At 36.0% G+C, this 19,347-nt stretch overlaps 1 protein-coding gene across 3 annotated transcripts in view; it reads left to right on the top strand.

The window, feature by feature from the left end:
* LOC122813345 (putative ferric-chelate reductase 1) overlaps positions 1-19,347 on the top strand; it is a 659,529-nt gene that overhangs the window by 160,723 nt on the left and 479,459 nt on the right. For all 3 annotated transcript variants that reach the window (XM_044085610.1, XM_044085611.1, XM_044085609.1), the window contains exons 6-7: positions 16,258-16,356; positions 16,896-17,037. In XM_044085610.1, coding sequence (XP_043941545.1) covers positions 16,258-16,356; positions 16,896-17,037 — 241 coding nt within the window. The remainder of the gene's footprint in view (positions 1-16,257; positions 16,357-16,895; positions 17,038-19,347) is intronic.

Below are 19,347 nucleotides of genomic sequence, written 5' to 3'. Positions count from 1 at the left end.
TTGCCATGTTGTGTAACTTGACTTTGTGAATTGCACACACCATGCATGTGCTGCTTGTTGCATACATTTACTTAGTAATGTGGTAAAGTTTTCTGAATCCAGACCTTTGTTTTATGTTTCTGTGTCAAATAAAGTGAGCTTTCAGTCAGTAGTTTTCTTTTTGTTTTCATACAGCCATTATTCTAAGGATCTGGGTTATTATATAAGTCATAGAATAACAAATATTACTAACAGTGCATATGTGACTGATACAAGATGTGATATTTAAAATGTCTTTCCTTAAATGTAAATGGCCTCAAAGGTTGGTATAAGAGAAATATATTTTTTAAGTATTTCAAATGCGTATAGCACGTGTTTTTTTTTTTTTTTTTTTTTACAAGAAACTCATTTGTTGCAAGATATTAGAAGATTAAATGAAAAGGAATGTGCAGAAATAGCAAGTTCTAACTTTAGTGATAAGAAAAGGGAAACCGTATTCATATAGATAATTTCTATTATAATGCTTAGGGTTGTTGACCTGTACAGTGATGATATAGGTATAATTTGTGTAGGTACTACTGAATATCAAAAAATAATCTTAACCATAGCAAACATGCTGGACTCCAGGAAATGAAACTTAATTCTCTAGGAACTATCTGAAATTTTTAACTTTGACTATGAAGGGAAAAATAATAGTAGGAGGTGACTTTTTAATTGTATACTTAAATTTCAGCATCAGCTAAGGCTTTAGTAAACTTTAATGACTTACTCTTACAGGTTTTGTCAACTTTGTTGAATCAAATTCTTTGTTTTACACTGTAGGTTTGGTACACAGTCAAGAACTGATTGAGTATTATACTTGAAATGATTTTGTACATAAAATAGGAAGGGTAAAGATGATAACGTCATTTGTCAGATCATAACACAATTATACAGTAATGATAAATTCAAGAAAATGGTCTTCGCTAGACTGCCACCTTGTGTAACAAAATTAACAGATTTTAGAGTGGTTTCGGTATGCAGAAATACAACAGATGTTCATAATTTCCACTGCTAAAGTAGCCTTTAGGCTATAGGAATTATTTCCTGCCCAGGAAACAACTAACCAGCTTCAAAAAGTTCTAGCTCCATCCCACTCCTTCACGCTGGCTGCTGATAAGCTAATCCTGATAAGCTAATCCTGTGGAGGGAAAACAGCAGTCAGAGAGAAGCGTTTTTCAGTACTTTCTTGTCTCAAGAAGAACCACATCTCTGACTTCTTAGGAGCAACAATCAATTAAAAGCTTCAATTCTGCCAATAAGTCCTTGTTGGGGACCCCCCCACACACACACACACACACACACAAATCATTGTTTTTTTTTTTTTTTTAAGAAAAATGTAAATTTATCTGTTTTTGACTAAGTGTTATTCCCCTTTAAGAAAACTTTTTTTTTCATAATATTGGAGTTTCCTTTGAGACTGCTAATTTGGATTTGGAGAGTTTTAGTATTTAGGACTAATTCTGTGAACCAATTGTGTACTGCTTGTGTAGACATTGACTTTGGTGGATCAGAAAAGCTTATGGAGGAATGGGCAGGAAATTGTCTGTCAGTCTAATGCTTATGCTTACTACAAGACAAACCTACATGTCATTTTGATTCTGTCTGTGTGTGTGCAAGTGCAGTACTGCAGGGAAATTCTGTTCTGCTTTTATTTTTGTAACATAAGGGAATAAAGAAAGTGGTGTGTGTGTTTGCTGCTTGTGGACACTCATTGACAACCTACTTTTCAGCAACGTTTACCGCTTTAAGGGCTTCTTCCCCAGTTACAGCATGGATACTCACTCTGGTCCATCTGTCCCTTGAAAAAAATCACTTACCAAGGAGTCCTTGAAATTGCCGCAAACTCAGTCTATGCCCCAATTAATAGTAGTTGAAACTGCATTGGCCATTGGTTATTCCACAGACCACTCATTTTTCCTCTCTGGCTTCCTCTGTTGTAGTCCTTTCATGGACCAGGGGTTCAGCCACGTCCTCTTCATATGTTCTAGTGTCTGATATGGGCGTGGAAAAATTGAGAGACTAGAGGAGATTCTTTTCAGGATAACCAGGGCAAGAGATCATTAGACCAGTCAGATGTTCCTCCTTCAAGTCAGTCCACTTCTACTGGAACTTCTATTAAGAAAAAACAAAAAGTTAAACATTCTTCTGATGAAGTTATAAAAAAGAGGAGTTCCTTACCTTGGCTAGACTGGCATTGCAAGCAGTAAGTCCTGGTACACAGAAGCCTTTAAAGATGGGCATTCTCTGTCAAATTGTTCCTAAGGAAACTGGGTCTGATAATGCTTTTCCTGCAGATTCTGAAGCCCAGCTCTCAGATTGTGAGGGAAAACATTAATTATCTTCTGTGGAGGAATTTTCATTTATTCAGGACATTGCCAGGATGAATGAGATATTTATGTGGGAATAAATAAATGTTCCCCCTGAACTGAGGAGGTATTATGGTACATTACAAATGGATATACCTCATTCCACTCATCCCCCTGCATTACCATTGCCTAACCGATGTGTTGAATCCTGCTTGTAGTTATCCTGATACCCTGTCCATCAGTCCCTAAAAAGCAGATTAGCAGTATAAGGTACCTCAGGCTAATAAATGTCTTTACCCTCACCTGAGGTCAGACCATCCTGCAATTTAGATTCCATCTCATACCAGCAACAGACTGGTGCACAGTACCAACCCTTCTGGTTATAAGGAGGCTAAAATATTAGACTGTATAGATAGGAGAATGTTTCCTTCTTCCCATTTAGCCTTGAGAATTCTGAATTGCCAGGCATATATGTTGAATTTTATTTCATGTCATATGGATAGTCTGATGGAACTAGCTTCCTTTCCTCCACTAGAAGAAAGCTCTTTCTTGAACCAAAGTGTTTCTGCCCTTTCTCAGGTATATAGACATGCTTTGGAGTGTGTATGATTGTGCCCATACTGTGACTGCAGCTACAGTGTTGAGAAGGTTTGCTTGGGAATGTAATCAAAGATCTATTGATGAGATAAATGCTGAAATCTTCTATTCAACTTTAGATAAGGAGATATTGTTTGGCTCTTCTGTTACCAAGGTTTTCAAAGAGTATAGTGAAAGACTGAAATTAATTCAGGTTGTTTCTGTGATATTCCTGGTACCCCAGTACAAATCTTACAGGCTTTTCTGTTACACTAAAAGGTGAAGTAAAAAAGATTGCTGGAAGGTAACAACAAAAAAACAAGTCTTTTCAGAAAAAAAGTGATAGACCAACACTACAGAATGACTATGCCACCATTCCTTACACTCTTCCCTCACTCCCGGTCCAATATCTGTACCAATCTCTCCCATAAACTGGCCCTTAACATTCCTCTTTGGCAAAAGATTATCTCAGACTTCTGTGTGTTAAAAGTGGTATAGGAGGACAACAGATACCACTTCATACAGAAACCTCCTTTCAAGGGAATATCTTCCCACTCTCCAAATCAAGCAGAATTTCTTCCTCAGATTATTCAGTCTTTACATACCCAGAAAGCCATAGAAATCAGTGCCTTTAACTGAAAGGGGAAAAGGCTTCTAGTACCAAAGAAAGAGAACTCTTGGAGACTATTAGTAGCTCTTTCATTTCTAAATCTTTACATGAAGTTGTCAAAGTTCAAAATATTGACTTTACAGAAGCTGTTACCTCTCATTCCTCACATGGTTTACTTGGTAACTTTAGATCTAAAAGATGCTTACTATCATATTCCCATAATCATAAGTTTCAGGAAAATTCTAAGGTTCTCTGTTTCTGAGTCACATTATCAGTTCACTGTCTTACCCTTTGGTTTATCTACTGCTCCAAAGGTATTCATAAATTGACTAGCCCCAGTCGTAGCTTACTGCAGACTAAATTGGATTTGCATCTTTCCTTGTTTACATGACTTGCTTATATCTGCAAAGCTTTTATCAACATGTCAAGAGAGATTAACAGTTTATTTTTCTTTTGACCAATCTGGGCTTCCAGATAAATATTGCAAAGTCCTCCTTGACTCTGTCTGAACATGACTTGTGTTGCTGGGACGTCTTAAAGATTCTTTCTTTCAAAATGTCTTTTTAACACAAGACAAGGTGCATCCATCCATCTGCAGCCCATTTTTGCACATCAGGATGTCACTTCAGCAGTGACAATCCTCTATGGCCAGGTTTCACACCGCCAAGTGGCTATCCCTGCCACTGTTGTTGTTCCATACCACACACACGTTTATGGCCAATTAAGAGTATGTGGTCCACCTAATGCATGTCTTTAAAATTTGGGAGGAAACTAGTGCACCCAGAGGAAACAAGACAATGTGGATCTTTATCTGAAATGTTTCTGGAACTTCAAAAGTCAGTCTCAGACTTCTGCAAGAGAAATCATTAGGATCCTAGAGTTCATTGCTTCTGTGATTCTCATGATACTTCTTGCCAGATTACACATGAGAATGATACAGCAGTTTCTAAAAACACATGGACCCAGCATTTGAATTCTCTTCCAGTTTTGGGCTTTATGTAAAGGGAACTGCTTTAGTGGAGACAATTTCAACTGAACCCAGTCTCTCCTTCAGATCTCAATATAGTCTGTCATCACAGACTGGTCAGATTTTGCTTAGGGAGTAGTTTCCAGTGGGGTAAACATGCAATGCCAATGGTGTCCTTCAGACAGACCAATGCACATCACTTTAAAGGAGATGTTGGCTGTGATCTATGTCTTGAAGTCTCTGTATCACCTTTGGTTCCCAGGTCCTATCCAAGTGATTATAGATAGTGCTACACTGATGAGGTTTAAAAGCAAGCAGGAAGGTACAAGGTCAAGCACCCTATGCAAACTGGCAGTGATAACTTGGAAGTTAGCTCTTTCTTTGGTATTCCTTAACCCTTTAAGCAACTTAAATTCTGTCAGAAGACAGCATAGTGGCAGACAAGTTGAGCAGGACCAGGACTGACTCTCAAATGGAAATTGATCCAATTGTGGAGAAATCTCAGATTGGTCTTTTTGTCTCCTTTCAAACCAGACAAATATACAAGCTTTTCATTCCCTTGGAAGAGCAAGTTCCTTTACAAGTTTTCATCCTTTCTGCTAATTTTTCAGTGTAATTCTGAAGAGTCAAAAGGATAGCCCAAAAATAATTGTGATAACCTAATTCTGGCCCAGGCAACATTGGTTCTCCCTTCTTATGCAAATTGGCCAAGAGTAATTACCACAAACTTCCTCGCAGACTGGATCTACTCACACAACACATTTCACTTGACCCTTGTCTTCTCTGATGGCATACTGGAAAGGGGAAGATTCTAGAAGTATTCTAGAGGAAACTACATGGTTCCCTCCACATGTGTTTCACAAAGCATTACATTCCTTATCACAGCTAATGTCTCTGAATTGCAAAATACCATGTCATGGGAGCAAAGTACTCTTTCATGAATCTCCAGAATGGTGAGCAGACTACATAAATCCCAGAAGGGGAATTAGCTTATTGCACTTTGATGTATCTACTTGATGAAAAAGACCCAGATGATTCTATGCTATCATGGAGGGATGCAGCAGAGTGATGTATGCAAGCTAAGCAATAGATCTAATTGTCCATTCAAACTGTAATTTTGCAACTTCAGAAACTCTTAGTATGGAAATTGTGTGATTTACTGAGCGTAGCTAATGAGGGTTAGTGGGATAATATAACTGAAAGTACCGAGAGGCAAGTAAATGACACAAGGAGAGATTCATGCTGCAGTAATAATGAATGCACACCAGTCTATAAGAGCATGAATAAAAAGTAAAATCAGATCTGCTGTGATAATTAAAAGTAAAACAGATGATATCAATAGATGCAATATATAGGACAATTTAATTGTTCTATGTGGATTAATAACACAGGATATAAAGTCTTTTAATTCGTTTGAGAATAAACATTTATGTGAAGTAATATTTTCTTTGCTGTATAGAGTTTTGATGGTGTGAAGTAAAGAATTATTGACCGTTTTTCAGAATATGTTATAAATGTAAATATGAACAACAGATATTGCTTAACTGGACAGGGGTGTTGTGAGGCCTGAATCCACAGGCTAGTATATCCTCATAATAACCATCATGGAAGGCATTATATCATTTATATAATGGGCAACTGTTACAATGTTTTGTATTTTTTTTAGTACTATATTCATTTTTTATACATCTGATGCTATAATTCGTCCTAATATTTCAGACTTGCTGTAGCATATGTATTGTGCATCCAAAATATAAGTTATGTAAACTATTTATTATTCATACACAAACCTACACACACGTAGATAAATACACATATACACCAACATCTATAGACAGAAATAGACATGCGCACACACTCTGACATGTGTAGACAGAAATACACACACATTCTGGCATGTATAGACAGACGCACATACAGACACAAACATACACATAAACAATGAGCCAGGAACTGCATCAGCTTTCTTGACTGAGTTCAATTCAGAAATCTCATTGTGATTAAATGAAATAGGTTGGAAGGTATTTCAACCCCCATGCCTCTCAACTATCCCTAATTTTGCTTTGTTCCCCCAAAATATTTGATTTTCTGGTAAATCACTGCAGATTATTGTTAGTAAATGATACTGCACATTATATTTTTCATATTTCTTATTGTTCAGAAAATGTCTTGCTGTATTTCTTTAAGTGAATTGCAATTATATTTAAAACTTGTGCCTGATTTCAGAGGGCCTCTATCATGTTGTGGCTTTATTCATAACTCTTAAGCAAAAAAGTAAACTAGTATTCACTCACTCACTCACTCACTCACTCACTCACTCACTCACTCACTCACTCACTCACTCACTCACTCACTCACTCTCTTTTTCTCACAATATACACATATCACTTTTTTCTTATTATTCTTTTTGTATTTTCTAAACAGTAATGCCGTGTTTCTTGAGAATAAAAAAATGGTGACCACTTGATTTCTCTGTCCATATTTCGTAGCATCTTATTAGCAGACTTGTTTTACTGGGTGATATCTATATATTAGAACAGTGCTGAAGAACATTCATCCTCTAATAGGGTATCAATGTATATTTCACCCATTGCCAAGTATGATTAATAGCGGCAGTATACCTGGAGCTGTTCAATAGTAGGGAAAAGTTAAAACATGTTTCTGTCATTTAGAAGAACGTATGGCAAAAATAATTGTGATAAAGGGAGTACATTCACAAAATATGTACCAACACGTAGGAAATATTTTAAAGGTTATTTGCAGCTCATCTGTGAAAGTACTGAAGCTGAAAGTGAGATGAATAATACTGTTTCATCTGAGTTCAACCATACAGAAAATGAATCAGAATATTAACAAAATCCATAACAAGAAATGTATGCTGAAAATTAAAGTAATTATGAAAATATGGAATGTGGCATAACACAAAAAGACAAAGTGTATTATATACAAACAAGTAATAGATTTGTAATGTTGGAAAAATGAGAGACTGGGAAACTGTGAATGGAAATACAAGATGCCAACCACAGGCAGAGAGTTAGTCACAAAAGGAAAAAGAAAAAAATCAAAGATACAAATAGTACAGTAACAAAAATGGAAAAGGGACTAATTTAATGTTTGTTTTATTACTTGTTAATACATAAAGAATGATGGTAGAATGCCATGTTAGAATGGCATAAGCAAACATGCAGGAATTATTTGTTGATAGATATAAGGTACTTAATGCAGCAACAAATAATTCAGTTTCAGTTATTGTGGAATAAATAATATCGATGTTTAGATAAGTAGTTTCTGGTCTTGCAGAGTGAAGACTTCAGAAGTAACGGTGCTGGATTATATAATAGTCAAAATGGGACATATGTTGTTATTAGATTTATAAACAAAGTATGAAGCCATAAAATTAATAGCAGTGTATGCGTTACAAATGTAAAAGAAAGGGTGGATTTTTTTGAGGATATTAAGTCATATGTGTTAATATAAATATTACTGTATCTGAATATTTCAACTGTAATTTAAGGAAAAGTACTGTAAAACTTATGCTGAATAGTAAAGAAATTCAAAAGTGCTTCTAGAGAATGGGTAATTATTGTGGGAAGAGAGAGGCAATTGCACTACGATGTGAGTGCATGACTTTAACTAGTTATATTTTGTACTTACTATGTCTTTCCGATCACCTCATTGTTTGGGCATATTTCAGATAAATAGAGAGTTTAGAAAAGAAGGAAAATAAATTAAAACTTTTGAAATAGTGTTATAGGTTACAAGAGAAGGAGAATAAAGAAATGGAATGTGCAGATTTACAAGTAATGAAAGATGAAGGACAGCAGATATGAGAAGACCATGGGGGATGCATCATTTTTTAAAAGATTGATAGGATGATGGATTTCGTATGAAAATAACTATAAAATGTATACCTAAAAGTGGATTCAAATGGTATAATAAAGAAAAAGACAGTATAATAAATTATTGAAGAAATATTTATTCATTCATTCATTGGCGTTTTTTTTATTGGATTAGTCTACTCTGGCCTAAAAGACCCTTTTTTCAGTGGAGGCCCAGGCAGAAAAGCTCCAGTACAAAAATACAATTTACAATTAATGATTACACTTGTTGAGAGTTATAAAACAATACAGAAATGTGAAAGACAACAGTACAAATTATAAAATAAGTAAATAATTATATGATGCTATACAATGCCGCATTAAAACAACAATGCAAAATTAAGTAATTTTGTGATAAAATCTTTTAACACTGAAATGATGGAGCTGTGATTATACTAACTTACAAGGGAAAATATAATAGTATAAATATAGAATGTGAGATAAGAAAAATAAAAGGAGCATTCATTACACCATAAAAAATGTTAAAAACAGCTGGGATGCAGGTTGGCAGGCTGACAGTAGGAAAAGAGTAAGTGAAATGTGAATGGTAAGAAAAGAAGAAATGAAGCATGAAAGATAAGTAAAAATAAGGGGGAAAGGAAGCAAATATGTAGGTTAATAAGACTGATTGTTATAAATGAGAGGAGGAGGTATGAAGGTAGTAAAGTGTATAAGGATGTCTAGTAAAAAAGGAGATTGCTGAATAGATCAGAGTGGTATGAGGAAATAGAAAGCTGAATTTACATGATGTGTGAAATATAATGAATTGTTTGGATTGTGATAGGTATTTAGAAAAGGGAACACATGAGCTGAATAGAATCCAAATGTATGCTTTTATGCAGATAGTAATATATACATTAAATATTAAAAGGGAAAAACAAAATTTAGCTACCATGATCAGCTGCATAAACAAGGCAAATGTGTCAGTCTTGTTAAAGAAAGGTGAAAAAGAAGAGGGTACAGGAAAAAGATTATGGCGGTAGCTGTAGAATGTGAAGAATTGTATTCAAAACACAAAAGTGAAGTAAATGATTACACTGTAGCACACATAAATAAAACAGAGAATTTGTTTGCAAAAAAAAATACTTCTGAAGAATTAAATGACCCATCGAAAGATAAAAGTGTACCAAGATTAGATGACATCAATTATAAATTCTATAATGAAATTTGTAGAGGGTCAGTGGAGTTTTGTTGTTAAACTATTAAATAACTGACTGGAAAATGATATACAATGACAAATATTTGAAGGTGTAATATTCATTTGGAAGGAGGAAGATTGAAGAACAATAAAAATTAGAGGCTGTTAAATCAAGTAATATAGATTATAAACTTGTTTAAAAACATTTTACAGAAAATTGATGAAATATTGATAAGTTTTGTTTAATTGTGTCTATAGAATAAAATTAAAATATCTAAAGAGAGACTTGTAGTTATTAAATGTGATATGGAAAATACAAAGTTGAACAAAGTTGTGATGTAGAAAAAGCTTATTATTGTATTTCACACAAGCAGATATTGTAGTAGTATTAAAACTACATATTCTTTTCAAACTATGGGTAAGACCAGTAATAATTCAAGTATAAATTAATGGCATTTGTGTAAAAGGAAAGAAATTAAGAATGAAGTCAAAAAGGAGTGTCAAATGAATATCTGCCTTGCGGCAAAAAAGAATGATGGAAGAAAGAAATAGAATTTTTTTACAAAAGTATAGGAATGATGTTTTTGACTTATGACAACCAACAGATCTGGAGAGACAGGAAACTGATATGGTTGCACACAACAAGCCTGCTGCTTTCTAGCTAGGCAGAAATTCATCTAAACATTGTTTCCTTAAGATCAATAAACAGCTAATGATGATTGCTTTAATGTATCTAATTTTTCTGTAAATACAATAGATTTTAAAATGAGGAGATCAGTACTGAGTAGGATCATAGGTTCATTGTTGTGAAGTACGCAAACACCCACTAGGGCCTTTACAGGCCTAGCCATGCATCCCACATCTCTGTAAATGTTTTATCTCCCAAGTCCCTCGGTAAAGGAACCTAAGAGATGAATCATTTACAAGTTGCCTATGTCCATTAGAGACATGGGTGTCAAACCAGTGATGAATTTCCTGTTCCCCATCCAGTTGTCCAAGTTGCACTTGAATTGGGGTAGAGAGAAGCTCTGCTTCACATGGATGGGGAAGCCTGTTCTAGAGAAGGAGTGATATCTGGGATACATACTTGTCTCACCAGCAGGCCCTGTTAATATGACAGGCAAGATTTAAGTCTTTAAACTGAGTAATTCTGGTGCTGTTTGTTTTGTGAATATGCAAGAGGTCCATCAGGGTGGGGTCTGACAATGCCTTGCATGTCAGGTATAGATCTCCCCTCAGCAGTATGTAGGAGACAGAATACAGGGATAGAGCTTTGAGGCAGTATGCATAGAACCTTTTACCAAGTCCGAGTATTCTTTTAGAAAGGAATCTCTGTGGGAGTTCCAATTGTTTAATGTGCCTAGTTAGGTATATACCAAAGGGGGTATTGTACTTACTGAAAGATCTGATGAGTGCTTAATATAGTGGAACAGTGACATCCTTGAACTTAAATACCATACCTTTGTTTATAAGTTGCACAACATAAAGTGATTTCTGTAGTGCTGTAGACATATGATGGTCAAAGGCTAACTTACTGTTAGGGTGTGTTGTTGATATGGTAGTTTCTATGGGTGGATGACTTCCCAAAGGATACTGTTAGCTTGTGTCAGAGCCATGGAATAAAACTATTTGTCTATGTCAGCCTTTCCTGAATAACATTCATGTTGGCGGTGGATTCTGTGATGTCTACTAATTTGCAATCATCTGCAAATTTGGTTAGCCAGAGGCCCTTGACATGGGCCTTAACTTTAAAGTAAATGCCAAAAAGGAATGGTCCCAGGCCTGATTCTTGAGGGACTCTACTTGTGAATGGCTTGTTTATAGAGGTGGACTCCCCAGTTCTAACTTACTGGGTCTTGTCTGTGAGCCAGATGGCCATCCACCAGGTTACATAAGGATTTATACCTAACTACTTGAGTTTGTCAACAATGCCCAAGTGCTAAAATTGTTCTACTAGGGTGGGAAAATAAATGCCTCTTCCAATGTCCGTTTTGGAGCAATGTGAAAATGTATTCTAGATTTTTGGGTGACATCTTTATATTGTGGAAGGGCAGAATAGAGGATATCTAGGAACTTATACAATAACTTGTGGAACACCATGCACTTTTTGGAATTCATTTTTAAATATGATGCACTAGGGATTAACTATCTGGATACCTATATCTCTCATTTTAATGGAGGGTTTAAAGCTAGGATCTACCACAAGGACACCTTCTGTAACTCATACCTACATTTTAATAGCAGCCACCCAAAAGCACAAAAAAAGAGCATTGTGAAAGGACAAGCAATATGTGTTGCTCATATGACATCACACAAGGAGGGTGTTAAGGTGGAATTAGAGAAAATTCGTAAGATGTTTTATGAGAGCGGGTATCCTAAGAAGTGGATAGACAAAGTTTTGAAAGATGTATATATAAAGTGGGGAACACTTGTATAAACCTCTATTTGGTATAGGGTTAGATAAGGAACATAAAATTGGGACAACAGTTGAAACTAAGTTTGAGAAAGCATGTGCATTGGAGTATAACCATTTGACAGGAAAAGTAAAACAAGCTTTTGGAAAGAACTGGAATATTGTCAGAGTTAACCCCGATATATATATGAAAAAGTGAGTGCAGGGCCATGGTTTGTTTACAAAACAGGTGCTAATTTTAAAAAAATTATTGGAGACTGTTAGATTTGGTGGAAGATTCTGGTAATGTTACTAGACCCTGTGGAGCTTGCAGTCAATGTGGATATATTAATAAACAAAGCTGGAGAATAGATTGGGAAAGTAAGGTTATGTTTAAGAAGGGTAACCAGTAAGGTTGTTTAATTGCCTGTGTGTGCTGTATGTGGAAGTTTCTATGTGGGAAAAACCAAGCATTCACTTAGAACTAGGATTTATGAACATCTAAATAATATGAAAAATAAAAAAAACAGAATAATGCTTTATATAAACATTCCCAACAGTGTAGGGGTTGTAGTAAGTGTCTTTTTGGTATATTGGAGGTGGTCAAACTTTACCCTTAGAAAGAAAGAGACAGAGTGGCAGTTTAGGCTAGCCACAATGCTACCCCTGAGGTTAAATGATGCCACCTTCATTACGCCTATGCTTTATGAACAAACGAATAGATTATAGGTTTTGTGGGAATCTTAGCATCTGTATAATAAGGTTTTGTGAAGATTGTATTGTAAAATTCCCTAATGTTTCTCTCTGGTACTTGAGTTAAATAACATAATTTAACACACACATACAATTAGAATTTATTATTGTGGAGCATTCTTTGTAGATTATATAAATTGCCTTAGTTATTTTTTTTTTAAATAACTAGTGAGTGTTTTAAATTTGTGACTTTAGTAGTGAAATATTTATTTCTTTGAAGTTTTAATGTAATAGTAGCTTCTGTTGAAACTGGTTAATTATTGGGTTAAATTGACTCAATTGTGATTGGTTGTTGAATAGCCTACCAAGGTGTGAGGTGGGGTATTTCAATAGTGACATTGTGTAGTGCAATTGTATTCTGATGAAGTCCCTGTTTAGAGGGAAGAAAGCACTTAATATTTTATGGTTTTAAAATAAAGGAGGGATTTTTATAAGTTCTCGGACTGTGCATTTACTTTATTTTTATTTGGTTTACTTGCACATTATTTTATTGATTTCTTTTCATTACTGATTGTTTCCATGATGATTCTTTCCATAGCTCTGCACTTGAGTCTTGTGAATGTTATGGGTCTGTAGTTTCTGAGGTGTGTAGATGGCCCAACTTTGTGCAGAGGGATGACTGGTGCAATTCTCCAGCCTGTTTTCAGGTTATCATTAAATATTGATTTCAGGGAGCCTAATAGGTCATATTTCATGCTATTTAGAAGGCATCTTAGGATATTGTTTGGGCCCATTGATGTTCTTGGCCTTGGAGAGAACATTAAGGACCTGTTCCCTAGTGACAGCAGGGGTAGTTATATTTTATGGTGTTTCCTGAGGGGAGGTGGAGAAGGAGAGAGAGGGGTAAAGTCAGACCTGAATTTGTCTGACAATAGGTTTGCTGTATTTTCTGGCTCAGTATAGATGGTTTGATTAACAATGAGCTCTGTACACAACTGTGTAATGCTTTTGAGGCTGTGGACATAGGTAAAGAATGTCTTGTGGTTGTCCTTGGCCTGTAAGGTCAAATTTACCTCAAATTTGGCTTTGGTGGACTCTATATTTGTCCTCTGAGTTGTTTGTTTAATTTGATGAGAGTGCTTTTATCCTGCCGGCTGCTACACCTCCTAATTTTTGCCATGATTTTCTTCCTTCTGTTATACAGCCTATTGATGATGTGATTCCACCAGGGTAGCTTGTTTTTTTTTAATGTACTTCTTCCTGGTGGGTACAGCTGCCTCCATGCAGCTCTTAACATGCTTGTAAAGGTTTCAGTGAACACTTCTGTATAGTCAGCAGTATTCTCAGGCTTTATGGAGGCTTGAAATGTTGCCAGATTATCACTTAATAGTAGGAAGTTAACCTTAGAATAGTTACTTAGCATTACAGGGTTAACTTTAATTTTACTTTAAAGGAGACTGTTTTGTGGTCTGAGCTTACCAGAGAGGACATTACAGTAAGGGGTGTGCAGCACTCTCTCATGTTAGTGAGTACCAGATCCAGTGTAACTCCACCCCTGGTTGGTGTTTTGACAATCTGGTCCAGGAAGTTTGTGCTTACAATATGCCTGTTAAGTCTGGTGTCATGTAAGATTCCCAGTTAATAGTAGGTTAATTAAAGTAACCTGTGATTATTATATTGGTTTGGATGGTGAGTGTTTCCAGTAAGCTTAAATATGTGTTATGGGTTTCCTGGGTCATAGAGGGGTACCTATAGCTTGCAAGGAGGTGGTATTGGATTTTGCTTATGGTAATTTGAACATTGAGAAGCTCAACTGCATTGTCCTGTTTGACCAGTCTTCAGGTATATTTATTTTTTATATAAATTGAGACACCTCCACCTTTTGTCCCTGTCAGTGTTGTAGCTGGTATAAATATGTGGAAGGCATTATAGTCTTGCACTGCTGGTGTGCTCTCCGCATCTTTAAAACATGTCTCAGTGACTGCACAGCCATCAGCATTCTCTAGGATAAGGAGAGTTTGTATGGAGTAGAGTTTCTTGTTTAGACTCCTAGCATTGAGCAGGAACACCTTTTAGATTTTCTTGGTTTTGATTTGCTATGATGGAAGTACATTCAATTTAGCATTGTCTAAAAAGGCACTATGAGGGAGGACAGTGTTTTAGTTGATATTGAAAAGCCTAGAGGTGAGAGGTGCAAACCATCCCTAGTAAAGCAGCATGATCTGTCTCCATTCATGTTGACAAATATTGCACCCCACCCCCTTAGAATGACACCAGAAACTAAAGTAATTATTAAAGTCAGACATCATTTGTTCATACTATGGCATCATCCTTGGAGAAGGTAAAATGCTGCTCAATGCGAGGCTCGTACAAGCCTGGGACACATGTTCTGAGAGCTCCATGATGTCTCTTTTCATATAGTCTAAGGAGTTAAGTCTTGGGTCATTTACACGCACATGGACTATGACTGAGTCATACTGGCATTTGTGGTCCTTTGACCTGAGTGTGGACATATGTTGGATCATGGCACCTCATAAGCCACTGACTGACTTTCTTCTTACTCAGCCTGGTGCAAAGGACATCAGTGTCCCTCACCATGGAGTCTCCATGACCAGAATGTCGTACTATGTGCTTGCCTTATGGGCTTAGAAATGGAGGCTCCATGAGATGTGGTTGTATGTGTTGACATGGGTGTTGTTTTGAAAGAGTGCTTTCAGGGCTACAGAGGGCATTTGTTATGTGTACTTCATTTATGAGGTCTTTAGGGTTTAGGAAGGTTACGTGTCTGCTTTGTACTGTGTGTGATGGGTGCAGCGTGTCTACTACTGACAACCTGATTGACGTTAGGAGTGTTTTTTATGTGAGAGCTTTGCCTCCAGTGACATTGTGTAAATACATCTTTCACATACCTTATCAGTTTGTTTGAGAATTAGGTGGTTGTCAGTAAACATGAGACCATGTCTGCATTGTCTCAGGATAACCATATCCACCAAGCTGTTAACAGAGATAGTGGGAAAGTTCATATCCAAGGCACCAGGCCCTTGTTTTATTGATTAGACAGTTGTGAGAATATGCTTGTCACTGCAAACAAGTTGCTCTGTGTGCAGCCGGGTATTGGTTTAATGTGAAGGGTGCTTTTACAGGAAAACCATCATCTCAAGATGCCTACATTTATACAGGACTCTGCAAAACACTTTAGGGGAAACTAGTAAAGTAGACCCTGACAATTTATAGATGAATTATTTGGGGAGATGTTCTGAAGTTATTCTGAATGTGCCTGGATGAAGAAAAATAAAGCATGCACTTCTGTTCATACACATTTTTTTAAAATACTAATCCTTTCCAACCATTCATATTCTTCTTGTCACTGTAGTCTGGGAAGCAGTGAACAGAAAAATGGAAATAGTTGGCAAGTGATTTAGTAAGATAGCGATCCCTGCTCACCACTGTGTATGAGCAAGAGTTAGAAAACTGAAAGCTGCGATACAGTATGCAAGTGATTTAGTAAGACAGCAATCACTACTCACCAGTATGTAATAACAAGAGTAAAAAAAATCTCAAGGAAAGTTGCAAAACAGAATACAAAATCAGCAATGCCATTCTTAGAGTTATCTTCTCATTCTGTTTAGCACTCAAAAATTACAAGAATTTTTCTTATTTTTATTCCTTTATTTAGGGGAATGATGACATCTATATATGTCTCTATCAAAATGGAAATATTATAGTTCAGCATGCATATTCTACAGGAAGATCTGACCCAACAGTTTTAACACTGGTAAGAAAATATTGATATTTCATTTTTTCTATTCACTTAAGGTAAAAATCCTATTATACAAGCCCATTAATGGGAAATATTCTGTGAAATTTTCATGATTCAACAAAAGGAATGCTGCATGCTCCCTACTCATAGTTATGTCACTTTGTAATGAAGCAAATGTAGCCAGTATATAGCAATCAGACAACATGGTCCATTGTACCATTACTTTTGTTTATAGTCCTGCAAATTGCAGTGAAAAGCTTGGTGCTCAGCACAGAGTGTTCATACAGACAATGCATTATAGCTTCATCAGCCTGACTTGCCATTATTTATTATGTGTTTCCAGTCATTGTTTTTCTAGATGTCATTGTGAGATTGTGGTACCTTTTGATATTCCGTGGTGTTTATAAGTTTGTTTTTCACATTAAGTGCATATTTATATATAATTTAAAAAGACACTCTGCAGGGAAAATGTTTACAGACTATACATTATTGGAACAGTTGCTAAACTGGACAAATAACAGTAAACACCATGCTTTTACTTTATTTTACTTTAGAGCAATGTCGATAACATTGTGACATCTTTCAACAATGGTATAATCAAATGCAGTTTTATCACAAGAAATCAAATATCAACGCAACAAAGAGCCTTCACAGATATGTACTACGTATTTCTTGCTAAAGGGCCAGTTGAAAGTGGTAAGTAGCAAGCAAAAGTGCCGATTTATGAGAAGACCATTATTTAGACTGAGTCTAAATTCATGAGGCATCGTTTATGATGCAGCATCCCTGTATTGAAGATTAAGTTCATTACTATGTCTCTGGACAGCTCCCGAAGGTGGGACTGAAAAGACAGTATAGTGACAGCACAGAGAAGGAAGTCCATCACTCCTTGTTGAAATGTGATTGCCCACCAGTGTTGATGAATGGGATCATTACCTATCTAATTTGTGATGGTGTAACTTGGGTGTCTTTCGCAGGTTACCTTTGGTGGTAGTGGCAGTTTGGCATCTGTATCTGGGAATGACACATTCTGCTGAGATCTCTAACATGAAAAGATATACATATTCCTCTCATCATACTTAGAGGTCTATAGAAGTAAGGAGACTACAAGAGAGTCCACCAGAAGGGTTACCAGAGGAAATCACTTCACTGACTTGACATTGTGGTATATCATAGTGTGGGTGGAAATGGGTTGCATTCACTGAAAGGGTACTAATGCAGAAATAAAAGCTTCTAAGTCCTGACAGAACAGAAGGGGGGCACAAAAAACTGAGGTCACTGACAGGTGGGGTTCACAAAGTTACTGGACTTTACTCATTGATAGGTAAGGGATGGCTGTTAAGGAATGGACATCCCTGTCAGGTTGTAGAGACAAAAAGACACCGTCAACAGTGCTAGGATAATGTATGAGCTTGTGGAATGCATCATAGTTATCCAGTATAGGGGATTTTTAGACTTTGTACACTGGCTAGCTGGTATCTGGTACCTTGTTGACAGAAGGTTGTTTGACAAGCACCCTCTACCAGCATCAAGAATGTTCTCAAGTCACCCAACACAGTCTTTTTAAGATATCATTAAGGAGATTTTATATTCCCAGTTGTAGAATTACATGGAGGCATAAGGAATTCATGTATCTCTGCACTGTAAAGGTGAAGTACATAAGGCACATAGAATGATCAAAGAAGTTTTAAGCAAATTCTAAAAGGTTAAATCATAGCAGCATTGCTGGATATTAGATATGGTTAACAATTGCTAAGAAAAAATGTAAATGCAACTGATTGGCAAAGCAGAATTATTTTTGCAGTGGTAAAAATATAATTACAAAACCATTAAAATATCCATAACCAAAAAACAGCAAGGGCAGCCATAGGAATATTCTAAAGTTTAATAAATCACACAGTAAAAAGCAACAAACAGGATTAAGCGTTTTCATCTGCTACTAGTACAGACTTCATCAGAATCAATTAACAAAATAAAACCACATTTTAAATACCCCTCCATTAAGATCACATGATCAATATATACAAATCACAAGTAAAGGCATTTTTAAAGAAACTGGAACCAATTCTAAGTAAAATATAAGTCTAAGAAAGATCTGTCTAGCATTGAGGTACTAAATAATTTTGCATTTCCTTTATTATAACATGACAAATGTGTAGTTCTACACTAAATAAAATCTGCACTGCTTCATTGAAAAGCTTTAACATGCACTGCAATCCACAAAATAAAGTTTTTAATGACAACAATTTCAAAAAGAACCAAATTTCTAGTGTAAAACAGTAGTAGACCTTGTTCTTTTAAACCACATCAGCAGTGGTATAAACTGAATTCCATCTGTTTATTGCATATGCTTACTCACTTTAAACTGGTTCATATGCATTCCATTATACAAACCTTTCTGATGCACTAAAGAGACACTTGAAGAGCAAAGATGCCCCTTCATGCTCTTGTCTTATTTAAAAGCTGCAAGAAACAAAAATCATTTTAAGTGTCATGTAATAATGATCATCATTGTTGGACCAGAGATCAAAGTCAAACATACTTAATAACCTCAACAAAAATTAACCTACCTGGATTTATTAAAGTCACATTATTTGGGCTTGTATCCTGTCTCGTATACAGTGTGGCTTTGAGTACCACTGTATCCTAAAATATAGAAAACATATACTGTGTTTCTGTACTGCACAGCCCTTAACTCTTTGGGCTTGCTGCTACCTACAGCTTGAGAGTGAAGCTTTTTGCATAATTGGTTATGGGGCTGTGTTTTATGTTTATATTTCTGTGTATTCAATGATTTTAACCCTGTGCCGTCTTCTTAATATGTCATTGCATTTCCCCACCCAAGATATACACTAAATACATATTAATAAGGCAATGAGAGCATTACATTACATTACAGGCAGATATTCTGTGTTATATTTTTCATTTAGCTGTATATTCTACCTTAACTAGGTAGCTAATAGTGGTGGTCAAGAAGGTGTTGCTAGTCATTTATTTATTCAATAT

Source organism: Protopterus annectens, chromosome 10.part0 (assembly GCF_019279795.1).
Source record: "Protopterus annectens isolate FY-2018-M chromosome 10.part0, PAN1.0, whole genome shotgun sequence".
NCBI lineage: Eukaryota > Metazoa > Chordata > Ceratodontiformes > Protopteridae > Protopterus > Protopterus annectens.
The sequence above is the reverse complement of the archived record's forward strand: the minus strand, read 5'-3'. Positions and strand labels throughout refer to the sequence as shown.